Source organism: Lynx rufus, unplaced genomic scaffold, assembly GCF_022079265.1.
Source record: "Lynx rufus isolate CCGP_SWC_20201006 ecotype Redwood Valley unplaced genomic scaffold, mLynRuf1.p SCAF_1, whole genome shotgun sequence".
NCBI lineage: Eukaryota > Metazoa > Chordata > Mammalia > Carnivora > Felidae > Lynx > Lynx rufus.
The window spans coordinates 89,520,266-89,540,351 of NW_025814823.1; the positions used below are offsets into that span (position 1 = coordinate 89,520,266).

Consider the following 20,086-nt stretch of genomic DNA (forward strand, 5'->3'; position numbering starts at 1 on the left):
GAGCAAATGAGATGTGAGAAACTGGAGACAAACTGAGATAATTACATGCAGGAATATTGCTCAAATGAAGGGTAGAAATGACTCAAGAAATGTGCAAGAAATACACTACATCTGCATGTTGATAGGGAAATTTTGATAATGGGTGTAAGAGGGAAGAATAATGAAAGATTGGAGTCTTAAGCAGAAAAGAGAACCTCAGATTTATTGCACAAATGGATGGATTAGCTATGATAAAGAGCCTTGGCAATTCATTCACAGCACCAGGGTAGAATGACAAATATACAGAGAAAGAAATTAATGTAGTGGCAAGTTTTTTGGGAAATAATCTTTTGCTTATTTTAATTTTCTAAATGAAGTATGCAGTGTATCAATAAATGAATAAAAATGCATATGTACATTTATTTACAAATATTTATAAAAATGGATCTTATTCACAATGGAATATTATTCAGTCAGTAAAAAGGAAATCTTGCCATTTAAGACAACATGAATAGAGCGGCGCCTGGGTGGCTTGGTCAGTTGAGCATCCGACTTCAGCTCAGGTCATGATTTTATAGGTCGTGAGTTCAAGCCCTGCATCGGGCTCTGTGCTGACAGCTCAGAGCCTGGAACCTGCTTTATATTCTGTGTCTCCCTCTCTCTGCCCCTTCTCCGCTCATGCTCTGTCTCTATCTCTCAAAAATGAATAAATGTTAAAAAAATTTTAAGGCAACATGAATAGAACCTAATGTAAGTCAGATAAAGAAAGACAAATACTGTGTGATCTCACTTATATGTGGTATATAAAAAAAGATCCATTGATACAAAGAACAGATTGGTGGCTGCTATAAAAGGGGTTGAAGGGTAAGTAAAATGGGTGAAGGGGGACAAAAGGTATGAACTTCCTGTTATAAAAGAGTAAGTCCTGTGGATGCAGTGTACAGCAAGGGGGTGATGATAGTTAGTAATAATATATTGTATATCTGAGGTTGCTAAGAGAGTAAATAATAAAATTTCTCATCACAAGAAAAAAGTAGTAACTATATGTGATGATGAATGTTAACTAGAGTTGCTGTAGTGATCAATTTGCAATACGATTTACATTTGAACAACATAGTGATTAGGGCACTGAACCCCCATGCAGTTGAAAATATGCATATAAGTTTTGACACCCCTAAATTTGACTGTTAGTCGCCAACTGTTAGTCAGAAGCTTTACTGATAACACAATCAATTAACACATATGTTGTATCATACATGCATTATATACTGTATTCTTATGATAAAGCAAGTTAGAGAAGAAAAATGTTATTAAGAAAATGATTAGTAATACATTTACAAAACTAGAAATACATTCACAGTATTGTACTTTTAAAAATCCACATATAAGTGCATTCAGGGACTTCAAATCTGCTTTTGAAGAGTCAACTGTATATAAAAATATCAAGTCACATGTTGTACATCTGAAACTAACATAAACTTTCATGTCCATTATATCTCAATTAAAAATGTGCAATTTGTCATCAATTGAATGTGAGATTGGGAGAGGATAGGTTGGCAGTTTAAAAATAAAGAAGTTATGAAGTAGTCATCAAGATGAGTGACAAAGTGAATACCCAAGGAATACTCTAGAAAATTTAGTGTGATTCCTGCTGAAAATAAAAGTTCACTGGACCTTAGTAGTGAAGGATTTGACATGAGTGTAGTTAACATATTTTGTGTTTTACTCCAGCCTTGATTATCTGAGCATGATGCCATGAATGAGACAGAATATTAGATTTAACAGGAGTTGATATTTTTCCATGGTGAGTTCTATGAAGTAGGAAAAATAAATCAGTGGAATCAGCTATTTTTTCAAGAAGTGATGATGACCTTGGATTGTGGAAGTTCAGGTAAGAAGGAGAGGCTCTGGGAGGGTTGTGGAGAGTAAAGAGATCAATGTTTCTCAGACACTGATGATGTCAAAGTAATACTGGAGTTAGAGATTAGATAAAGTAAGCTGCAAATAGTTGGTAGTAGGAGAATGAGAAACACAATGAGTCTACAATATTTGTAATGACAACTCTAGTATTTGAACAGGAGAAAAAGTGGATGTGGTTGGGGGCAGTAAAAGTGTTGGAAGAGAGATCACAAATGTGAGAGGCTAGGAATATTGCACTGATCATCTGTATGGGAAATCTCCAAGAACATGACAGAATTTGAGTTGGGAAGAGTCACAATGAGTCACTAGCTACTGAGGGGAGTGACTTGGGTCAGTAGATTACTTCCACAAAGAATGATGACAAATGTTTCAAAACTGGAGTAATGGAGAATTATCTGAATATGCCTGGTATCAAAGAGAACATTCTCACTTACAGGACTAGTGATATAGGAGACAGAGGAGAGAAAGATCGCACTACTTGAGAGACATGCTGGAGAAGCAGTGACTTCCAGGTAGAACAAAGACAGGAAGTGAATTTTCAGTACAGAGATGGCAGATGCAATGAACTGACCCATGAGCTGATCTGATATTCATCATGTGCATTGGAAAGGTCTTGGACTTGGGGAAGCATGTTGAAAGGGCCAGTAAAAAGGAATTTACAGAGCCTGATGGTCATGAGAAACTCTAGGGATGGAGTTCTTCTGGTGAATAATTACACCAGAAGTGTAACAATATGGTGATAACAATACAGTGATAATAATATGTGTTAAATATGGTAGAAATGAAATAATAAACATTAAAATACATTAGTAAGTTTCTGTTGTTTATGACAGAAGATTGAAAAGCATTAAAATTATAAAATGTAATTCAGAATACATACCCAGAACTTAAATAAAATCTCCATAAATCTGAAATATTGTTTTTCATGAATAAAAAAATTATCCTTCAGGATAGTCAGTTTATTTCTCAGAATTAGAGTAATGTTTTGATAAATAAGGCATGTTTTGTCTCAAACCTAATACTCCCCTGAAGTGACATCAATAATCCTTGACATATGCCTCTAGAACCAATTCTTAATTTCCTGAATACTCTTATAGAATATTTGCACAACCTACTGCCAAGATTGATCATATCTCAAGGGCTCTCCATAGAGTCCTGTTATTTCTATCAAGCTTACAGATCATTTTCTGCCTCTTTTTAGGCTGTTGAGGAGTCTATCCAGAGTAGAAGAGGCCATGAATATAATAGTTTCAAGTAATACTATTTTGGGAATATTTTTTCTCTTTCAATTTGGGATTGGTTTTATTGGAAACACACTATTACTCATGTTAAACATCAACACTTTATTTCAGCCCTCCTCCAAAAAGCCTATAGATTTGATATGCATCCATTTAACTTTAGCTAATACCATGACAATTCTTTCCAGTGTGATTCCAGAAATAATAAATGCTTTTGGGGTAAGAAATTTTCTGGATGACATTGGTTGTAAGGCAGTGCTGTACATCTACAGAGTCACACGGGGTGTCTCTCTCTGCACCACGTCTTTCCTGAGTATTTTTCAGGCCATAATTATCACTCCTAGCCACTCTAGGTGGGCATGGCTCAAACCCAAAGTCTCCACGTACCTTTTTCCTGCCTTCTTTTCTTTCTGGATCATCAACATGCTGATCTACGTCCGTGTCATCATAACTGCTGTGGGCCCCTACAACATCAGTGAAGTTGGACAAGTGTATTCACTGACATACTGTAGCGGGAGAGAACCTGATAAACTTCAGGAGGCTGCTTTTCTAGGGGGTATAGTCTTACGAGATATTCTGTGTATTTGCCTCATGATCTGGACCAGTATGTACATGGTAAACTTTCTCTTCATACATCGCAAGACACTCCAGCATGTCCATAGGACCAGCCTCTGCCCAAGACCATCTCCCGAAACCAGGGCCACCCACACAATCCTGGCACTGGTGAGCTGCTTTGTTTTCTTTTACTGGACCAACACTTGCCTTACCATTTACATAATTTACAGACATAATGTACAAAGTCTGGAGAACATTACTATTTTTCTCTCCTCTTGTTATCCAGCAATCTGCCCTTTTGTGCTGATCAAAAATAATAATAGACGATCATTTCTGAACTGTAACTTTGCAAAAACGAGAAAGTCCTCACCACAGTCTATGTCCCTTAGAGGTTTGAACGCCCTCACAAACTTCTTTGACACAGAGCCATGTGATTACATTTTCCCACATTAAGATTTTAGTAAGGTAGAATTCTGCAAGGGTATAAATAATTTTTACTTTGGCCATTTCTTCAAACCATCCAGCTTAATGAACATATGGAGATAAATGACAATACTCATAAAATAAAACATATTGCACCTGAATGGGGCACTATTTTACCTTTTCTAAAATGATTGTAAAAAAAATATTCTTCTCATTATTTGGATGCTTCCAGTTTGAGACATCTTCCCTAATGTGACATAGGTATTAGATGAGTTATAGCAACTACCCTTGCTGGTATATGCTAGACAGCTCTCATTAGACAAAATTATGTTATATCTACATTGTTGTGTACTTTAGAAGCCAACAATACTTGAGGCTACTATATGCTGTTGATTATATCTGGTTAAATCATGGATAATGATGTAACTAAATATAACCATACTTTCCCTACTCCACTGAATAACCAAGTGTCCTCAAAGCCAAATGTATTATTCTCAAATGCTTGGTGAAAAACACTTGGCTTTCTATTTGTACATCTTTGTATCTGTTAGCACCATTAGAAGTATTCCTTAAATGTACATTTTGTTTTTTGATGACATACATTCTATATTGTGGCAGATTTTTTTTGAAGCTTTGCACTTTTATGAAGAAATATTTAGCACTTCTGAGACATAACACTATGATATATTAGAAAACCTGAAAAAATCTGCTAGAAAACAGCTAAAATCTCAGTATAATATTTAAACTTTTTTTTCATTAAGAACTGTGTTTAAACAAATGTAAGGAGGGGTGCTTGGATGGCTCAGTTGGTTGAGTGTCTAACCTCAGATCAGGTCATGATCTCACAGTTTGTGAGTTCAAGTCCCTCATCAGGCTCTGTGCTGACAGCTCAGAGCCTGGAGCCTTTGAATTCTGTGTCTCCATCTCTCTGCCCCTCCCCTGCTCATGCTCTGTCTCTCTCTGTCTCTTTCTGTCTCTCAAAGATAAATAAATGTTAAAAAAGTAAAAAAAAATGTAAGGAAACTTCTGATTAGGAAAACAAGAATAAAATGAATGCTGAAAATGCAGCTGCTCTCAGCACATGTATTAATCTTACAGCACAGACCTCTGAACTTCATAACTTCTTGGGAAAGGTAAACTGAAAATTGAAGCCACAGATTAGAGATTGATGTGGTAACACAGTTCACTCACATTCTTTTCAAAATAGAAAGAACTGATGCACTAAAAGATTGAAACTAAAAAGGAAACATTTATATTAGACTAATAATTTATTAAAAACTTGAAGTATCTATAGCTTTGTGTGGGGAAGATGGTGAAATAAGAAGACCTTCAGTTCACCTCATCCTGTGGATACAACTAGATAACATTAAATCAGTGTGAATAACCCAGAAAATGACCTAAAGACTGGCAGAAAAACCCCACAACTAAACGTAGAGAAGAGGCCACATTGAAGAGGATAGGAAGGGCAGAGATGTGGTGGGGAGCTAAATGAACCGTGGCCATGCCTGCGAGGGAAGGAGCCACAGGTGGGGAGAGGGGTGAGAAACAGACTATCACACCAGGAAGCCTGTACCCCAGGAAGAAGAATCTCTTGAAAACTAGCTGGGCCAAATTTTCAGAGTCCTTACAACCAGCAGGATTAAAGCCTGAAACTTTAAAAAATCACCAGGCTCAGCTCTGGGAGAGCTGAGAGGGCAATAGGAAACTAGGTCCACCTTTAAAGAGATAGCACAATAAGGGGCACTAAGGAATCTACTCCTGAAATCATTGTTGCACTATATGCTAACTAATTTGGATGTAAATTTTAAAAAATAAAAAATAAAACAAGTTAAAATTAAAAAATGATAATAAATAAAAAGATTAAAAAAAAGAAAGAAAGAGCACAATACAAGCTCATGCTGATACAGCACATAAACAGCAATTTGAACAACACCTGGGGCATTCAGAAGGGACAGATACTAATCATAGAGCATGTCCAAGAGGGCCAGAAATCACTGAGAGACAACTCCAGGAACAAAAGAGCTGCCAGGTGCCATTTCGCCCTCTGCCCCCAAGCATAAACATGGAGTCAAGTGTGGCACTAGTTTGTTGCTGTCATTCACTACTTAACATATTACACTGTGCCCAGTCCCTACTGCTGGGCATGCCTCAGTTCTGCTGCTGTGGGCCCCTCCCCCAGAAGACCAGTGCAAACATTGTAAACACGATCTCCTTTCTGTGTAGTTTAGGGGAAGTGCACCTCATTAAAACTGCACACCCCATGCATGCATGCTTTGAAGAGTGACCTTGGCCAACCCTGTTCTCAGCAACATAGGGACATGCCCTGTGGCTAAGAATGAGCACCGCATTGTTAAAACTGTGCACCCCACCCTCTATATTCAGGAACAGGAGATGAAACTGACTTTCTTAATACATAAAAATAGACAGAGAGTTAGATAAAATGAGGAGACAGAGGAATATAACCCACATTAAAGAAAAGGACAAAATCATAGCAAGAGAGCTAAATGAAATGGATATAAGTAATATGTATGATAAAGAATTTGAATGATCAAAATGATACTCACTGGTCTTGAGAAAAGAGTAGAGGACATCAATGAAACCCTTAACAAACAGATTTTAAAAAAACTATCAGAGATGAAGAACACAATAAGTGATATTAAAAATACATTAGATGGAATAAATAGTAGACCAGAGGAAGCAGAAGAAAAGATCAGTGACCTAGAGGACAGAGTAAGTGAAAGTAATCAAGGTGAGCAAGTGATAGAAAAAAATAGGCCAACAGACACATGAAAAGATGCTCAATGTCACTCCTCATCAGAGTAATACAAATCAAAACCACACTCAGATTACAACTTCACACCAGTCAGAGTGGCTAAAATGAACAAATCAGGAAACTACAGATGCTGGTGAGGATGTGGAGAAATGGGAACCCTCTTGCACTGTTGATGGGAATGCAAACTGGTGCAGCTGCTCTGGAAAACAGTGTGGAGGTTCCTCAAAAAATTAAAACTAGAGCTACCCTATGACTCAGCAATAGCACTGCTAGGAATTTACCCAAGGGCTACAGGAGTGCTGATGCATAGGGGCACATGTACCCCAATGTTTATAGCAGCACTTTCAACAATAGCCAAATTATGAAAATACCCTAAATGTCCATCAACTGATGAATGGGTAAAGAAGTTGTGGTTTATATATACAATGGAATACTACTTGGCAATGAGAAAGAATGAAATCTGGCCATTTGCAGCAACGTGGATGGAACTGGAGGGTATTACGTTAAGTGAAATATGTCAGGCAGAGAAAGACAGATACCATATGTTTTCACTCATATGTGGATCCTGAAAAATTTAACAGAAGACCATGGTGGAGGGGAAGGGGGAAAAAAAGTTACAGAGAGGGAGGGAGGCAAACCATAAGAGACTCTTAAATACTGAAAACAAACTGAGGGTTGATGGGGGATGGGGAAGAGGGGAAAGTGGGTGATGGGCATTGAGGAGGGCACCTGTTGGGATGAGTACTGGGTGTTGTATGGAAACCAATTTGACAATAAATTATTTTTAATATTAAATAAATAAATTAAAATAAATTCAAAAGACAAAAAGAAAAAAATGTGCAAGATAAGAATAGATTTAGAGAATTCAGTGACACCATCAACCATAATAACATTCACATTATAGGGATCTTGGAAGGAGCAGATAGAGAAGAGGGGGCAGAAAATTTATCTGAAGAAATAATAACTGAAAAATTCGTGAATTGTGGTGCCTGGGTGGCTCACTCGGTTAAGCATTCAACTTCAGCTCAGGTCATGGTCTCGCAGTCTGTGAGTTCCAGCCCCATGTTGAACTCTGTGCTGAGAGCTCAGAGCCTGGAGCCCGCTTCAGATTCTGTGTCTCTCCCTCTCTACACCCTACCCCTGCTTGCACTCTGTCTCTCTTTCAAAGTAGAATTAAGACATAAATTTTTTTTTTTAATTCCTGAATCTGGGGAAGGAGGTGCAGATCCAGGAGCTACAGAGATTTCCTCAACAAAATCAACCCAAAGGAGGTACACATCAAGATACATAATAATCAAAATTCAAAAAAGCAGTAGTAAAAAGAATTTTAAAAGCAGCAAGAGGGCGACACCTGGGTGGCTCAGTAAGTTAAACTACCTCTTAGTTTTGGTTCAGGTCATGATCTCATGGTTTGTGAGTTCAAGCCTCATGTCAGGCTCTGCACTGACTGCAAGGAGCCTGCCTGGGATACTCTCTCTCCCTTTCTCCCTCACTCTCCCTTCCCCTCCCTTTCTCAAAATAAATGAATAATCTTAAAAAAGAAGAGGCAAGTGGAAAGAAAACAGTTATATGCAAAGGAGACCCCAAAAGGCTCTCTGCACTTTTTTCATCAGAGACTTTGCAGGTCAGAACAGAGTGGCATGATATATCCAAAGTGCTGAACAAAAAAATCTGCAATCAAGAATACCCTATTCAGCAAGGGTATCTTTCAGAATAGAAGAAATAGTGTTACCTAGACAAACAAAAGTTAAAGGAGTTCATGATGGCCAAAGCAGCCCAAAAAGAAATGTTAAAGGGGACTCTTTCAGTGGAAAGAAAAGACCATAAGTAAGAGTAAGAAAAGTAGAAAGCATAAAAGCAGTAAAAATAAGTACAGCATATTTATAAAAATCAGTCAAGGGACTCACAAAATAAAAAAGATATAACATATGACACCATATGCCTAAAATGGGGAGGGGGCAAGTAAAAATGTTTTCAAACTTAAGAGACCATCAACTTTTGATAGATATGCATAAGATGTTATTCAAAAACATAATGTTAACCTCAAATCAAAAACCAGTAATAGATATGCAAAGAATAAAGAGAAAGAAATCCAAGTATATCACTAAAGAAAGCAAACTTATGATGAGAGAAGAGAGCAAGGGAAGGAAGAAACAAGTAACAAAATGGCAATAAATATATACATGTCAATAACTGCTTTTGATATAAATGGACTAAATGCTCCTATCAAGACATAGAGTGACGAAATAGATTTTTTTAAAAACACCCACCTTTATGCTGCCTATAAGAGACTCATTTCACCTAAAGACACCTAAAGATTGAAAATGGGATGGAGAAACATTTATCATGGAAATGTAAGTCAAAAGAAAACCAGGGTAGCCATACTTATAACAGACAAATTTTATTTTATTTTTTTTAATTTTTTTTTCAACGTTTATTTATTTTTTTGGGGACAGAGAGAGACAGAGCATGAACGGGGGAGGGGCAGAGAGAGAGGGAGACACAGAATCCGAAGCAGCCTCCAGGCTCTGAGCCATCAGCCCAGAGCCTGACGCGGGGCTCGAACTCCCGGACTGCGAGATCGTGACCTGGCTGAAGTCGGATGCTTAACCGACTGCGCCACCCAGGCGCCCCCAGACAAATTTTATTTTAAAACAATACTGTAATAAGCGACAACTAAAGACACTATATAATCATTAAGGGGACAATGCAACACTAAAGCATAACCTATATTAGGTATATATATCTAGGAGCACCCAAAAACATAAAAACTTGAACATATTGGTGGTTAGGGATTTGGGTTTATGCAAAATAAAATCCGGGAACCAGGCAATGGGGAGGAAGGTTGTTTACAGAGGACATGAGGCAGCACCTCTGTTTATCTTTGCTAGCCTAAAGGATGAGACAGATAGGGAGAATAAACTCAGGGTTGACAAGGCTCCTTTTCTTTTGTTAACCATCTCTGCTCTGGGCTGCTTTACTTGCAGTGCAGCAGTCCATAGTCCAATTCACCAATTTACCTAACCTAGCCCTATTCTCCTATGAAAGCATATTTTCTGCTATAGTACTAAATTGGGGGTGCTTCCACCCTGAATATCTAATCTTGTTTATTTCATATATCTATGTACTGGATAGATGGTACTTTGCACCATTTCTATTTTAGGCCTTTGCCTCTCTATTTTGGGGGCTCTGCACCCCTCTCTATTTTGGGGTGCCTTTGCACCTCGCTAATCCTGGAACCTTTGCACCTCCCTATTCTAGGGATGTCTTTGCACCCCCTATTCTTGGGTGTGAGCATTTTATGACTTTGTATTTCTTTATGCTTGTTAACCCATTGGTGTAAGCCTGGGGGATTCCTAATCTTATCCCCTACAATAAAAGTGTTAATAACAAATACAAAGGAAATAATTGATAGCAATACAATAATAGTAGGGGGTGACAACACCCACTTACATCAATGGACGGATAATTTCAACAGAAAATCAACACTGACACAGTGGCTTTAAAGGACACCCTGGACCAGATGGATTTAATAGATGTATTAAGAACATTGCATTCTAAAACAGCAGAATACACATGTCAGTTGCACATGAAACACTCTCCAGAAACTACACATTAGATGATAAAACAAGTTTCTTCTATTTCAAAAAGATCTAAGTTATACCATGCATCTTTTTTGACCACAAAGCTATGAAACTAGAAAGCAATCACAAGAAAAAAACTGAAAAGAGCACACATACATGGAGGTTAAATAACATGACTAAACAAAGAATAGACCAATCAGTAAATTAAAGAAGAAATAAAAAATTACTTGGAGACATATGAAAATAAAAACACCATGGTATAAAATTGTTGTGATGTAGAAAAATTAGTTCTAAAAGGGAAGTTATACCAATACAGACCTACCTCAAGAAGTAAGAAAAATAAATAACCCAATCTATGTCTAAAGGAGCCAGAAAGAGAACAAAAAACCTAGACCAGCAAAAGAAAGGAAATAATATAGAGCAGAAATAAATAATATAGAACTAAAAAAAGAAAAAACATATCGATGAAACCAGGAGCTGTTTCTCTGAAAAGATCAACAGAAATAATAAACCTATAGCCAGATTCATAAGAAGAAAGAAAGAAAGAAAGACTCAAATATACAATACCAAAAACAAGAGAAGAAATAAATGACACCACAGAAATATAAAGGCTTGTAAGAGAATATTATGAAAAATCATATGCCAAAAAACTGGACAATCTAAAAGAGATGGGTAAATAACCTCCTAAAACTGAATCCGGGACAGGTAGAATCTTTGAACAAAGAAATTGAATCAGTAATCAAAAAAGAAAAAAAGAAAAGAAAAGAAAAAAAAGACAAAGCCCAACAAAGATCTAGGACCAGATAGTTTAAAAGGTGAATTCTATGAAATATTTAAACAGAGTTAGTAACTCTTTTTTTAAAACTTCTCCAAAAAATAGAAGAGGAAGGAAAACTTCCAAATTTATTCTATGAGGCCAGCATTACTCTGATTCCAAAACCAGGTAAGGACACCCCACAAAAGAGAACAACAGGCCAATATCTCTGATGAACATAGATGTGAAAATCCTCAACAAAATATTAACACCAAATCCAAGAATACATTAAAAATTCATTCACCATGATCAAATGGGATTTATTCCCAGGATGCAAGCATGGTTTAATATTTGCAAACCAATCCATGTGGTACATCACATCAATAAGAGAAAGAATAAAACTATATGATCATTTCAATAGATGCAGAAAAATTATTTGACAAAGTCCAACATCCATTCTTCATAAAAACCCTCAACAAAGAAGGTTTAGTGGGAACATACCTCAACCTAATAAAAGCCTCATATGAAAAACCCACAGCTAGCATCATACTCAATGGGGGAAGAGTGAGTTCCCCCTAAGATCAGGAACTATCCACTATCCACTATCACCACTATTATTAAACATAGTACTGGAAGTCCTGGCCACAGCAATAAGACTAGGAAAGAAAAAGATATCCAAATAGGTAAGGAAGAAAAAAAAATTCACTATTTGAAAATGACATGATTCTATATATGGTAATTCCTAATGGAGTCCTAAAGACTCCACAGAAGGGGCGCCTGGGTTGCTCAGTCAGTTAAGCATCCAACTTCAGCTCAGGTCATGATCTCATTGTTCATGAATTTGAGCCCTGCATCGGGCTCTGTGCTGACAGCTTAGAGCCTGGAGCCTGCTTCGAATTCTGTGTCTTCCTCCCTCTCTGCCCCTCCCCTGCTTGCACTCTGTCTCTCTCTCTCAAAAATAAATAAACATTTAAAATTTTTTTAAAAAAGAGTCCACAGAAAAACTACTAGACCTGAAAATGCATTCAGTAAAGTCACAGGATACAAAATCAATTAAAGCAATCCATTGCATATTATATGCTAATAATGAAGCAACAGAAAGACAAATTAAGAAAACAATTTAATTTACAATGCCTCCACACATAATAAAATATCCTGGGATAAAATTAACCAAAGAGTGAAAGACCTACACTCCGGAACCAAAAAACATTGATGAAAGAAATTGAAGATGACACACAGAAAATGGAAAGAGATTCCATGGTGATGGATTTGAAGAACAAATATTGTTAAAATATCTATACTACACATAGCAATCTACAGATTTAATGCAATCCCTATCAAAATGCCAACATTCTTCATAGAACTAGAAAAAACAATCTTAAATTTGTATGAAACCACAAAAGACCCCAATACCCAAAGGAATCTTGAAAAACAAAAAGAAAATTGGAGATATCACAATTCCTGACTTCAAGTTATATTACAAAGCTGTAGTGATCAAAAAGTACGGGATAGGCACAAGAATAGACATATAAATCAATAGAACAGAATAGAAAGCCCAGAAATAAACCCCAAATTTTACGGTCAATTCATCTTCAACAAAGCAGGAAAAAAATATCTAATGAGTAAAAGACAGTCTCTTCAACAAATAGGGCTGGGAAAACTGGATAGCTACATGCAAAAGAATGAAACTGGACCACTTTCTTACACCATACACAAATAGATTTAAGACCTAATCATGAGACCTGAAACCATAAAATTTCCAGAAGAGAACACAGGAATAATGTCTCTGACATCAGCCATAACAACATTTTTCTAGACAGGTCTCCTGAGGCAAGGGATATAAAAGCAAAAATACACTGTTTGGACTTCATCAAAATAAAAACCTCTGCACAACAAGAAAACAATCAACAAAACTAAAAGACAATCTACTGAATGAGAGAAGATATTTTCAAACGACATAAACGATGAAATATTAGTATCCAAAATATAAAAAGAACTGGTACAATTCAACACCCCCAAAACAAATAATCCAATTAAAAAATGGGCAGAAGAGGGGTGCCTGGGTGGCTCAGTTGGTTAAGAGTCCAACTCTTGGTTTCAGCTCATTAAGGAGTGCACTTGTGATGAGCACTGGTGATGTCCAGAGGTGTTGAAACACTATATTTTATACCTGGAATTAGTATCCACCTAATATATGGAAGTATTGAAACACTATACTGTACACCTGTATGTTAACTATACTGAGATATGATAATAATAATAAAATGATAACAATGATAATAATTATAAAGACATCTTGATGGTCTTTGGCCCATACTTAATCAGAATGATACTTAATTTACAACAGATGACGGTGCTTACTATTCTACTTCAAGAAGAACTTGGGCTGAGAGACCTTTGTCCATTATACCCTTGTAGTTACTGAATATAAAAACTGTTTAATTCAATTTCTCTTATTTCATTGAGATATAACTAGGACAGAACTTTGAATTTTCAAAAAGGCCATGTCAGTAAAAGTTTATTCCATCTCAAATTTCCCTTAAAATATTTTATTTTATTCTTTCAATTTTTATATTTAACTGTGATTGGATTAAAGTGTTTTTAGGATTACGGATTATTAATTCCATAGAAAGTAATAGTTTCTTCTGCCTGCAGGAATGCTGATCTTGCTCAAACTTTTCCCCCCCACAAAATATCATGTAAGATGCCCAAGATCACTCCCACTTACATAGAAAGCCTATTCACTGCCATTCTCCACATCCCTGGGCTTCAAGTGTGCAGATATCCCTGCTTCCCTCCCCTGAAATTCCATTTCTTTCCCTCACTCTGTGATGATGCTGATAGAGAGTCTCCCCATCCTCCTCTCCTATTCTGAACACTAACTGGTTTCAGGGAGAGGTTGTCTTCTGGAGGCATGTGGACAGTGCATTTAAGAAACTTTGATGAGTGATTTTGATGTACCTGGTGTTGCCATAGGCTCTGGGACATAAATATGAAAAGAAAATCATTATAAATCTGAGGCTGCCTTCTCAGATGTGTGAAGAAGATTGAGTTACTATTTTTTCATTACTGAATTTAATTTCCATTCTGAGTTCATATTCCATAAGGAAATTCCAAGTAATCTTAGCATACTCAGGATTTTTCTTTTCCTCATGACTAGGCCTAAATTTTCAGAGACTTTGTAATATCTTGATGTTGGCCAGGCTGATCTCGAGGTGTTGTTACCTGTCCATGCCTGCACCTGCCAAGATGTGTATTGTTGTGTCAGATTCTGGCCACAGACCACACAGGACACAGCCATCATCTCTCATTTCATAATGAAAGTCCCTATATAAGCTACTATTGTACTTTCCTGGAAGGCACATTGGCAATTTGGCTGTCATCCCAAGACATTCTGGAAACAAGAAACAAGACCAACCTAGTCTTTCTTCTGTGTTGCACGGTATCTTCCTTTCATGCTGTGGCACACTCCCAAATTCCCAAAACTTTGTGAGGGATATTATTTTCCCTTTCAAACTGGACTTGGAGTGAATTGTAGAGTGGAGCACCAGCCTTTCCTCAGGGAGTCACCCATGTCTATGCTGTCAAACATTAGTCAGATGCTCAACTGCTCAGAATTGCCCACTTGGTTAGTGTCACAAACTACCATGTCACACAAAGAGTTGTTCTGATGCTGGGGTACAAGCCCAGTCTGGGTTACCATGAAAGACTTTCATGGAGGATATGAGGTCTAAGTGAGGCTTGAAGGATGAGTTGGAATGAGCTGGGCAAATTGGAAGAAGGAAAAGCCTTCCAGGTCAAAAGGAGATCATGAACAAAGACAAAAGAATGAAGCAGTTAGGTACATCTGTCTTTGGATTCTCAAGTAGATCTGTTGCTGGAACAAATAATGCAAGCTCAGTAGTGGTAGCAAATGAGGGGAGAGGTCCATTAAGTGATTCTTGAAAACTCCATTGAGGGGCGCCTGGGTGGCGCAGTCGGTTAAGCGTCCGACTTCAGCCAGGTCACGATCTCGCGGTCCGTGAGTTCGAGCCCCGCGTCGGGCTCTGTGCTGATGGCTCAGAGCCTGGAGCCTGTTTCCGATTCTGTGTCTCCCTCTCTCTCTGCCCCTCCCCCGTTCATTCTCTGTCTCTCTCTGTCCCAAAAATAAATAAACGTTGAAAAAAAAATTTAAAAAAAAAAAAAAAGAAAGAAAAAAAAAAAAAGAAAACTCCATTGAGCTAAAGGGACTGTGCCATCTAGGGGGCACTACGTAGGGGACTGAAGCTTGTAAAATGACCACAGAATTTATAATCTAAAGGATGACAACATGAAAAGAGAAGACTAGCACCATCCCAGCCCAGGTCACAATTGGCAAAAATTATGTATGTCCATCAATTTTTCTCAGAATAATGGCAAAAGTAAGCCTTTAAGTGGCTTACTAAACCAGACATGACCTGGCCTGCTGAACCCTTCCCATGCCCTCACATCCCCCCTGTGCCCTCACCAGCTGATGTGTCTCTTCCTCTGGCTGCAGTGCTCCCCTCGCAGATTCCCTTATGCCCTTTTCCTGACTTCCTTAAGAGTTTGCTGAAACCTCATCTCGAAGGCAGTGTCCTTCCTGACCACTACTTTCAACATTCTAGCATCTTACCTCCACCAGCAAACCTTTTATCCTTCATTTACATTCCAACATGCTATTATGCTGCTTGCATGAAAAATAGGATCACACTTAAAGTATTAATTGTGTCTCCTTTGTTTACTGATGTATGGCCTACATCTGGAAGTACAGGCTTATAAATAATATTTAGTCACATGAATTATCAATGACTTTTAAAACCTTGGATATTAAGGGGTGCCTGTGTGGCTCAGTCAGTTAAGCATCTGACTTTGGCTCAGGACATGATGTCACAGTTCCTATGTTCAAGCCCCACATCGCTGCTGTCAGTGCAGAACCCACTTCGAATCCTCTGTCCCCCACTCTCTCTGCCCCTCCCCCACTTGTGCACACACACTCTCTTGAAAATAAATAAACATTAAATTTAAACAAAAACCTTGAATATTGAAACCTGAACACTGAGTAAATAGTTGTCGAATGATTAATAGAAATAAGAGATGGCATTTTTAGGTCTGATATTGGAGTCAGGTGCCTGTCTTACTAAAGAAGGGGGTACACTCCAGGGATGGGAACAGGAAAGAAGCTCTACTTTCCCAGAAGTCACAACATTAGCTTAGAATAAAATTCTGTTAAACTCACTTCCAAAATAGGAACTCACTGATTCTGTTGAAATATATATGTATACATATATTTATGTATATACATATATATACACATATGATATATATATACATATAATATATAATAATGTATATATATATTATTGTATATAATATATATATAATATATATTATATATAATATATAATAATGTATATATACATATATATACATATAATATATAATAATGCATATATATATATAATTTTATTTTTAGAGAGAGACAGAGAGCATGCGAGCGGGAGAAGAGCAGAGGGGGAGAGAGAGAGAATCTTAAGCACTGCATGCTCAGTGCAGAGCCATCACAGGGTTCCATCCCACCACCCTGGGATCACAACTTGATCTGAAATCAAGAGAGGGTCACTCAACCTGCTGAGCTACCCAGGTGCCCCTGTGTTGATAGTTTTGTACAAAAAATTCTGAGCTCAGCCCTTATCTCATTAAACTAGACACAACATGAATTTCAGGGTAATTTATTTTTCAGGCTGATTGCTTTATTACAAAATGCAAGATTTTGACAACTGTACAAATTGCACAAATTTCCACAAGGAAAATTAAAAAAAAACAATAAATTGCTTTAATTATATAGTTACATTAATTAAAGCACTTATATGTATTAGGTTTTCAATTAAAAATTCAGTTGGTTTAGTAGCCCCAGAACCTTAGCACTTATATTTCTTTTTAATTGAATCAATAGAGGTTTGGATGCTCCAACATAAATTATGGATCAATACTAAAATGTCTGAGGAAAGAAATTACTCTCTGGATGGCTGTACTTTGACTAGATTAAACAAACAAACAAAAACACCCTGCTTTCTAGCGGGTGAAAACAATGAACACTCTGAGTTTACTTTCTCCTCTAGTCTTCTAGAACTCCTCAGAATAACTTCTTTGAAAATTAGAAGAGATGTTTGTGACCTCAGGTGCTGACTATGATTAAAAACACTTCCAAATTTATCAAGAGAACCCTCTGCAACTCACAGAGTAATTTGTGATTCCTCTGGACAAATCAGAAAGTTCACTGTGCACAAATGGGTTTTTTCAGTCCTTGGGGATGAAGCAACCTGCCCCTCATAGCCCTGCATCCAGGCACCTGCATCCAGCTGGAGCCCATCAGAGGTGCCTCCTGAACTGCTGAGGAGCTCAGACTCAGTAAGTCCCCTCCCTGTGTGCAGCTCTTGCATGCAGGGAGAGACCTGGCCATTCTTTGCAGGAATTTTGGTTCCCTAATCCTTTCTTATGTCAAGTACATTTTCTGCTGAATACTTTGCCTGTGCTTAAAGGTAAGTCTACTTTCTCTGTGTTTCTGCACCCACACTCCTGTATCCTTTTCTTTTTCTTATCATTTCTTTACTATTCCATTTCTCTCATCAGTCTTTCTTATTCCTCTTTTTATTTTGCTGAATTCTCCTGTCATTGCTCTTCCTTTATAATTCTCAGTGTTGTGATTAAAATTACTTATTATTTCTCTTACAGTCTTCAAACTTATCTTTTATGTTAATATTTGTATTTTTTAAATTAATCAATATTTTTTTGTTTATACCTTTACTATCTTCCATCTTTCGTGGTTGTTCTCAAAAGTTCTCATTTATCACCCCTTGATTAATTTTTTTAAGTTTATTTATTTATTTTGAGAGAGAGAGGGAGAGAGTGGGGGACAGGGGCAGAGAAAGAGGGAGAGAGAGAACCCCAGGCAGGCTCCACGCTGTCAGTGCAGAGCCTGATGGGGGCTGGAACTCACAAACCATGAGATCATCACCTGAGCTGAAGTTGAGTCAGACATTTAACTGACTGAGCCACCCAGGGTCAGGCACCCCTCAATCGTTAATTTATTTATTGTTTTTGCAATTCTATTTATTTTATTTTTTTTACGTTTATTTATTTTTGAGACAGAGAGAGACAGAGCATGAATGGGGGAGGGTCAGAGAGAGAGGGAAACACAGAATCTGAAACAGGCTCTAGGCTCTGAGCACAGAGCCCGATGCGGGGCTCGAACTCACAGACTGCAAGATCATGACCTGAGCCGAAGTCGGACGCCCAACCGACTGAGCCACCCAGACGCCCCATTTTGCAATTCTATTTTAAATGTACTCCTGACTTGCTCCCCGCTTTTCCTCTTCTCTTCTACTTTTGACATTTCATTTCTTCCTTCTTTCACTCCCTTCTGTTATCTTAAGTGCTTATATTATATTCCTTTCTATAATCATTTACATTCTTAACATAGTTTTCTATAATGTTTTTTCCTTTTTCCATGAAACCATTTCATGCATTACTACCATCTCCATCAGAGTATGAATGACCACTCATACCTATTCTGTCTATTCTGACATATATGCTAATATTCTAAGATCCAAAATTTTTGAATATTCAAACTAAGTTTTTTTACTCTGAATCTGTCCTGTATATTGTCCCTCTCAATCACAATTCTTCTGAATCTCTTTTGGAAAACTTATTAATAAGTCACTAAAAATAATTGTATAAACCCATTTTGTATGGCAAAAAATATGAAGATGTATGAAAATCAAGGATTTTACTTCAGGCCAGACCTCACATATTTTTTTATGTAAAGTTCAGATTCATAAACTAACTTGAAACATAAACAGCTGCATTTATTTAAGATGCATTTCCAGTAAAAGTTTTCTTCTCTCATTCTTATTTATACAAGTTAGTATAAAGTTATGTTGTGTTTATTCATTCTTCTTTCTTTTTCTCTTACTTCAGTCTACTCTTTCCCATCTTTAGTGTCTGCTGTTGGTGTCTCCTTTTCTTCCTCTCTCTTTATATCATGCCCTCTTCTCTTCTTGCCTCCTCTTTCCTTTAAAACTCACGACTCCTTACATTAACTGAATATTAGTTTTTTTAATTCATTTCTCCATTCCTTTCCACATATGGTAAAAACCTCCTTTCCTTTTATTTTCTCATTCTTGTCTCTACTGTGTTGGTGTCATTTCTCTACTTCCATTGCTTTGTCATAATATTTCTCTCACTTGTGAGTGCCTCCTGATTTTCAGATTACATAAATTTATATCCTTTTTGAGTTTTACTATTTCTTACCGATCATGCTGAGGAGAAAAGCCTCTTCCTCTACCCTCTTATGTTGGTTATGAGGGCCTGCAAATTAAATCAATAAAAGAAGAACAAGAGAAAAAGCAAAAAAAAAAATTATTCACATGCTTATGGGAGTTCATAAAAGAAGTAGCTCATAAATGGCTAAAATTAGGAGTTTATATACTCAACCTCAAAAAAAGAAAGAGGGGAGAGAAAAGGCTTCTATGGTAAGAATAAATGGGTTTTGACGAGAACAAATAAAAGATAAGAAATTTGTATAATCACTTTTTATGCAGGTGCAAGTAGTATTTTCTTTCTTTCTCAGGACCATAAAACACCATCAGAGAAGGGAATTTATAAAAGTTTCTTTCTCAGTCGTTCCTGAATTTAGTGAGAAAGGAAAGCCTCTAGGAGGCTTATTCCTGCAGCTGTTGAATCTCAAATGTGTTTGCTCTAAAGTAATATTCACTTGGGAGTTAAAAATAAAATAAAAATAAAAATAAAATCACATTAACTTGGAGAATTCAACGGGTCTCCACAATACTATCTAAATTAT

At 37.1% G+C, this 20,086-nt stretch overlaps 1 protein-coding gene across 1 annotated transcript; it reads left to right on the top strand.

The window, feature by feature from the left end:
• Nucleotides 1–3,224: 3,224 nt before the first annotated feature.
• Nucleotides 3,225–4,145, top strand: LOC124509316 (vomeronasal type-1 receptor 4-like). Its single transcript, XM_047075836.1, has one exon. It carries the CDS (start codon nt 3,225–3,227, stop codon nt 4,143–4,145), a length of 921 nt encoding a protein of 306 aa, XP_046931792.1.
• Nucleotides 4,146–20,086: the final 15,941 nt, after the last annotated feature.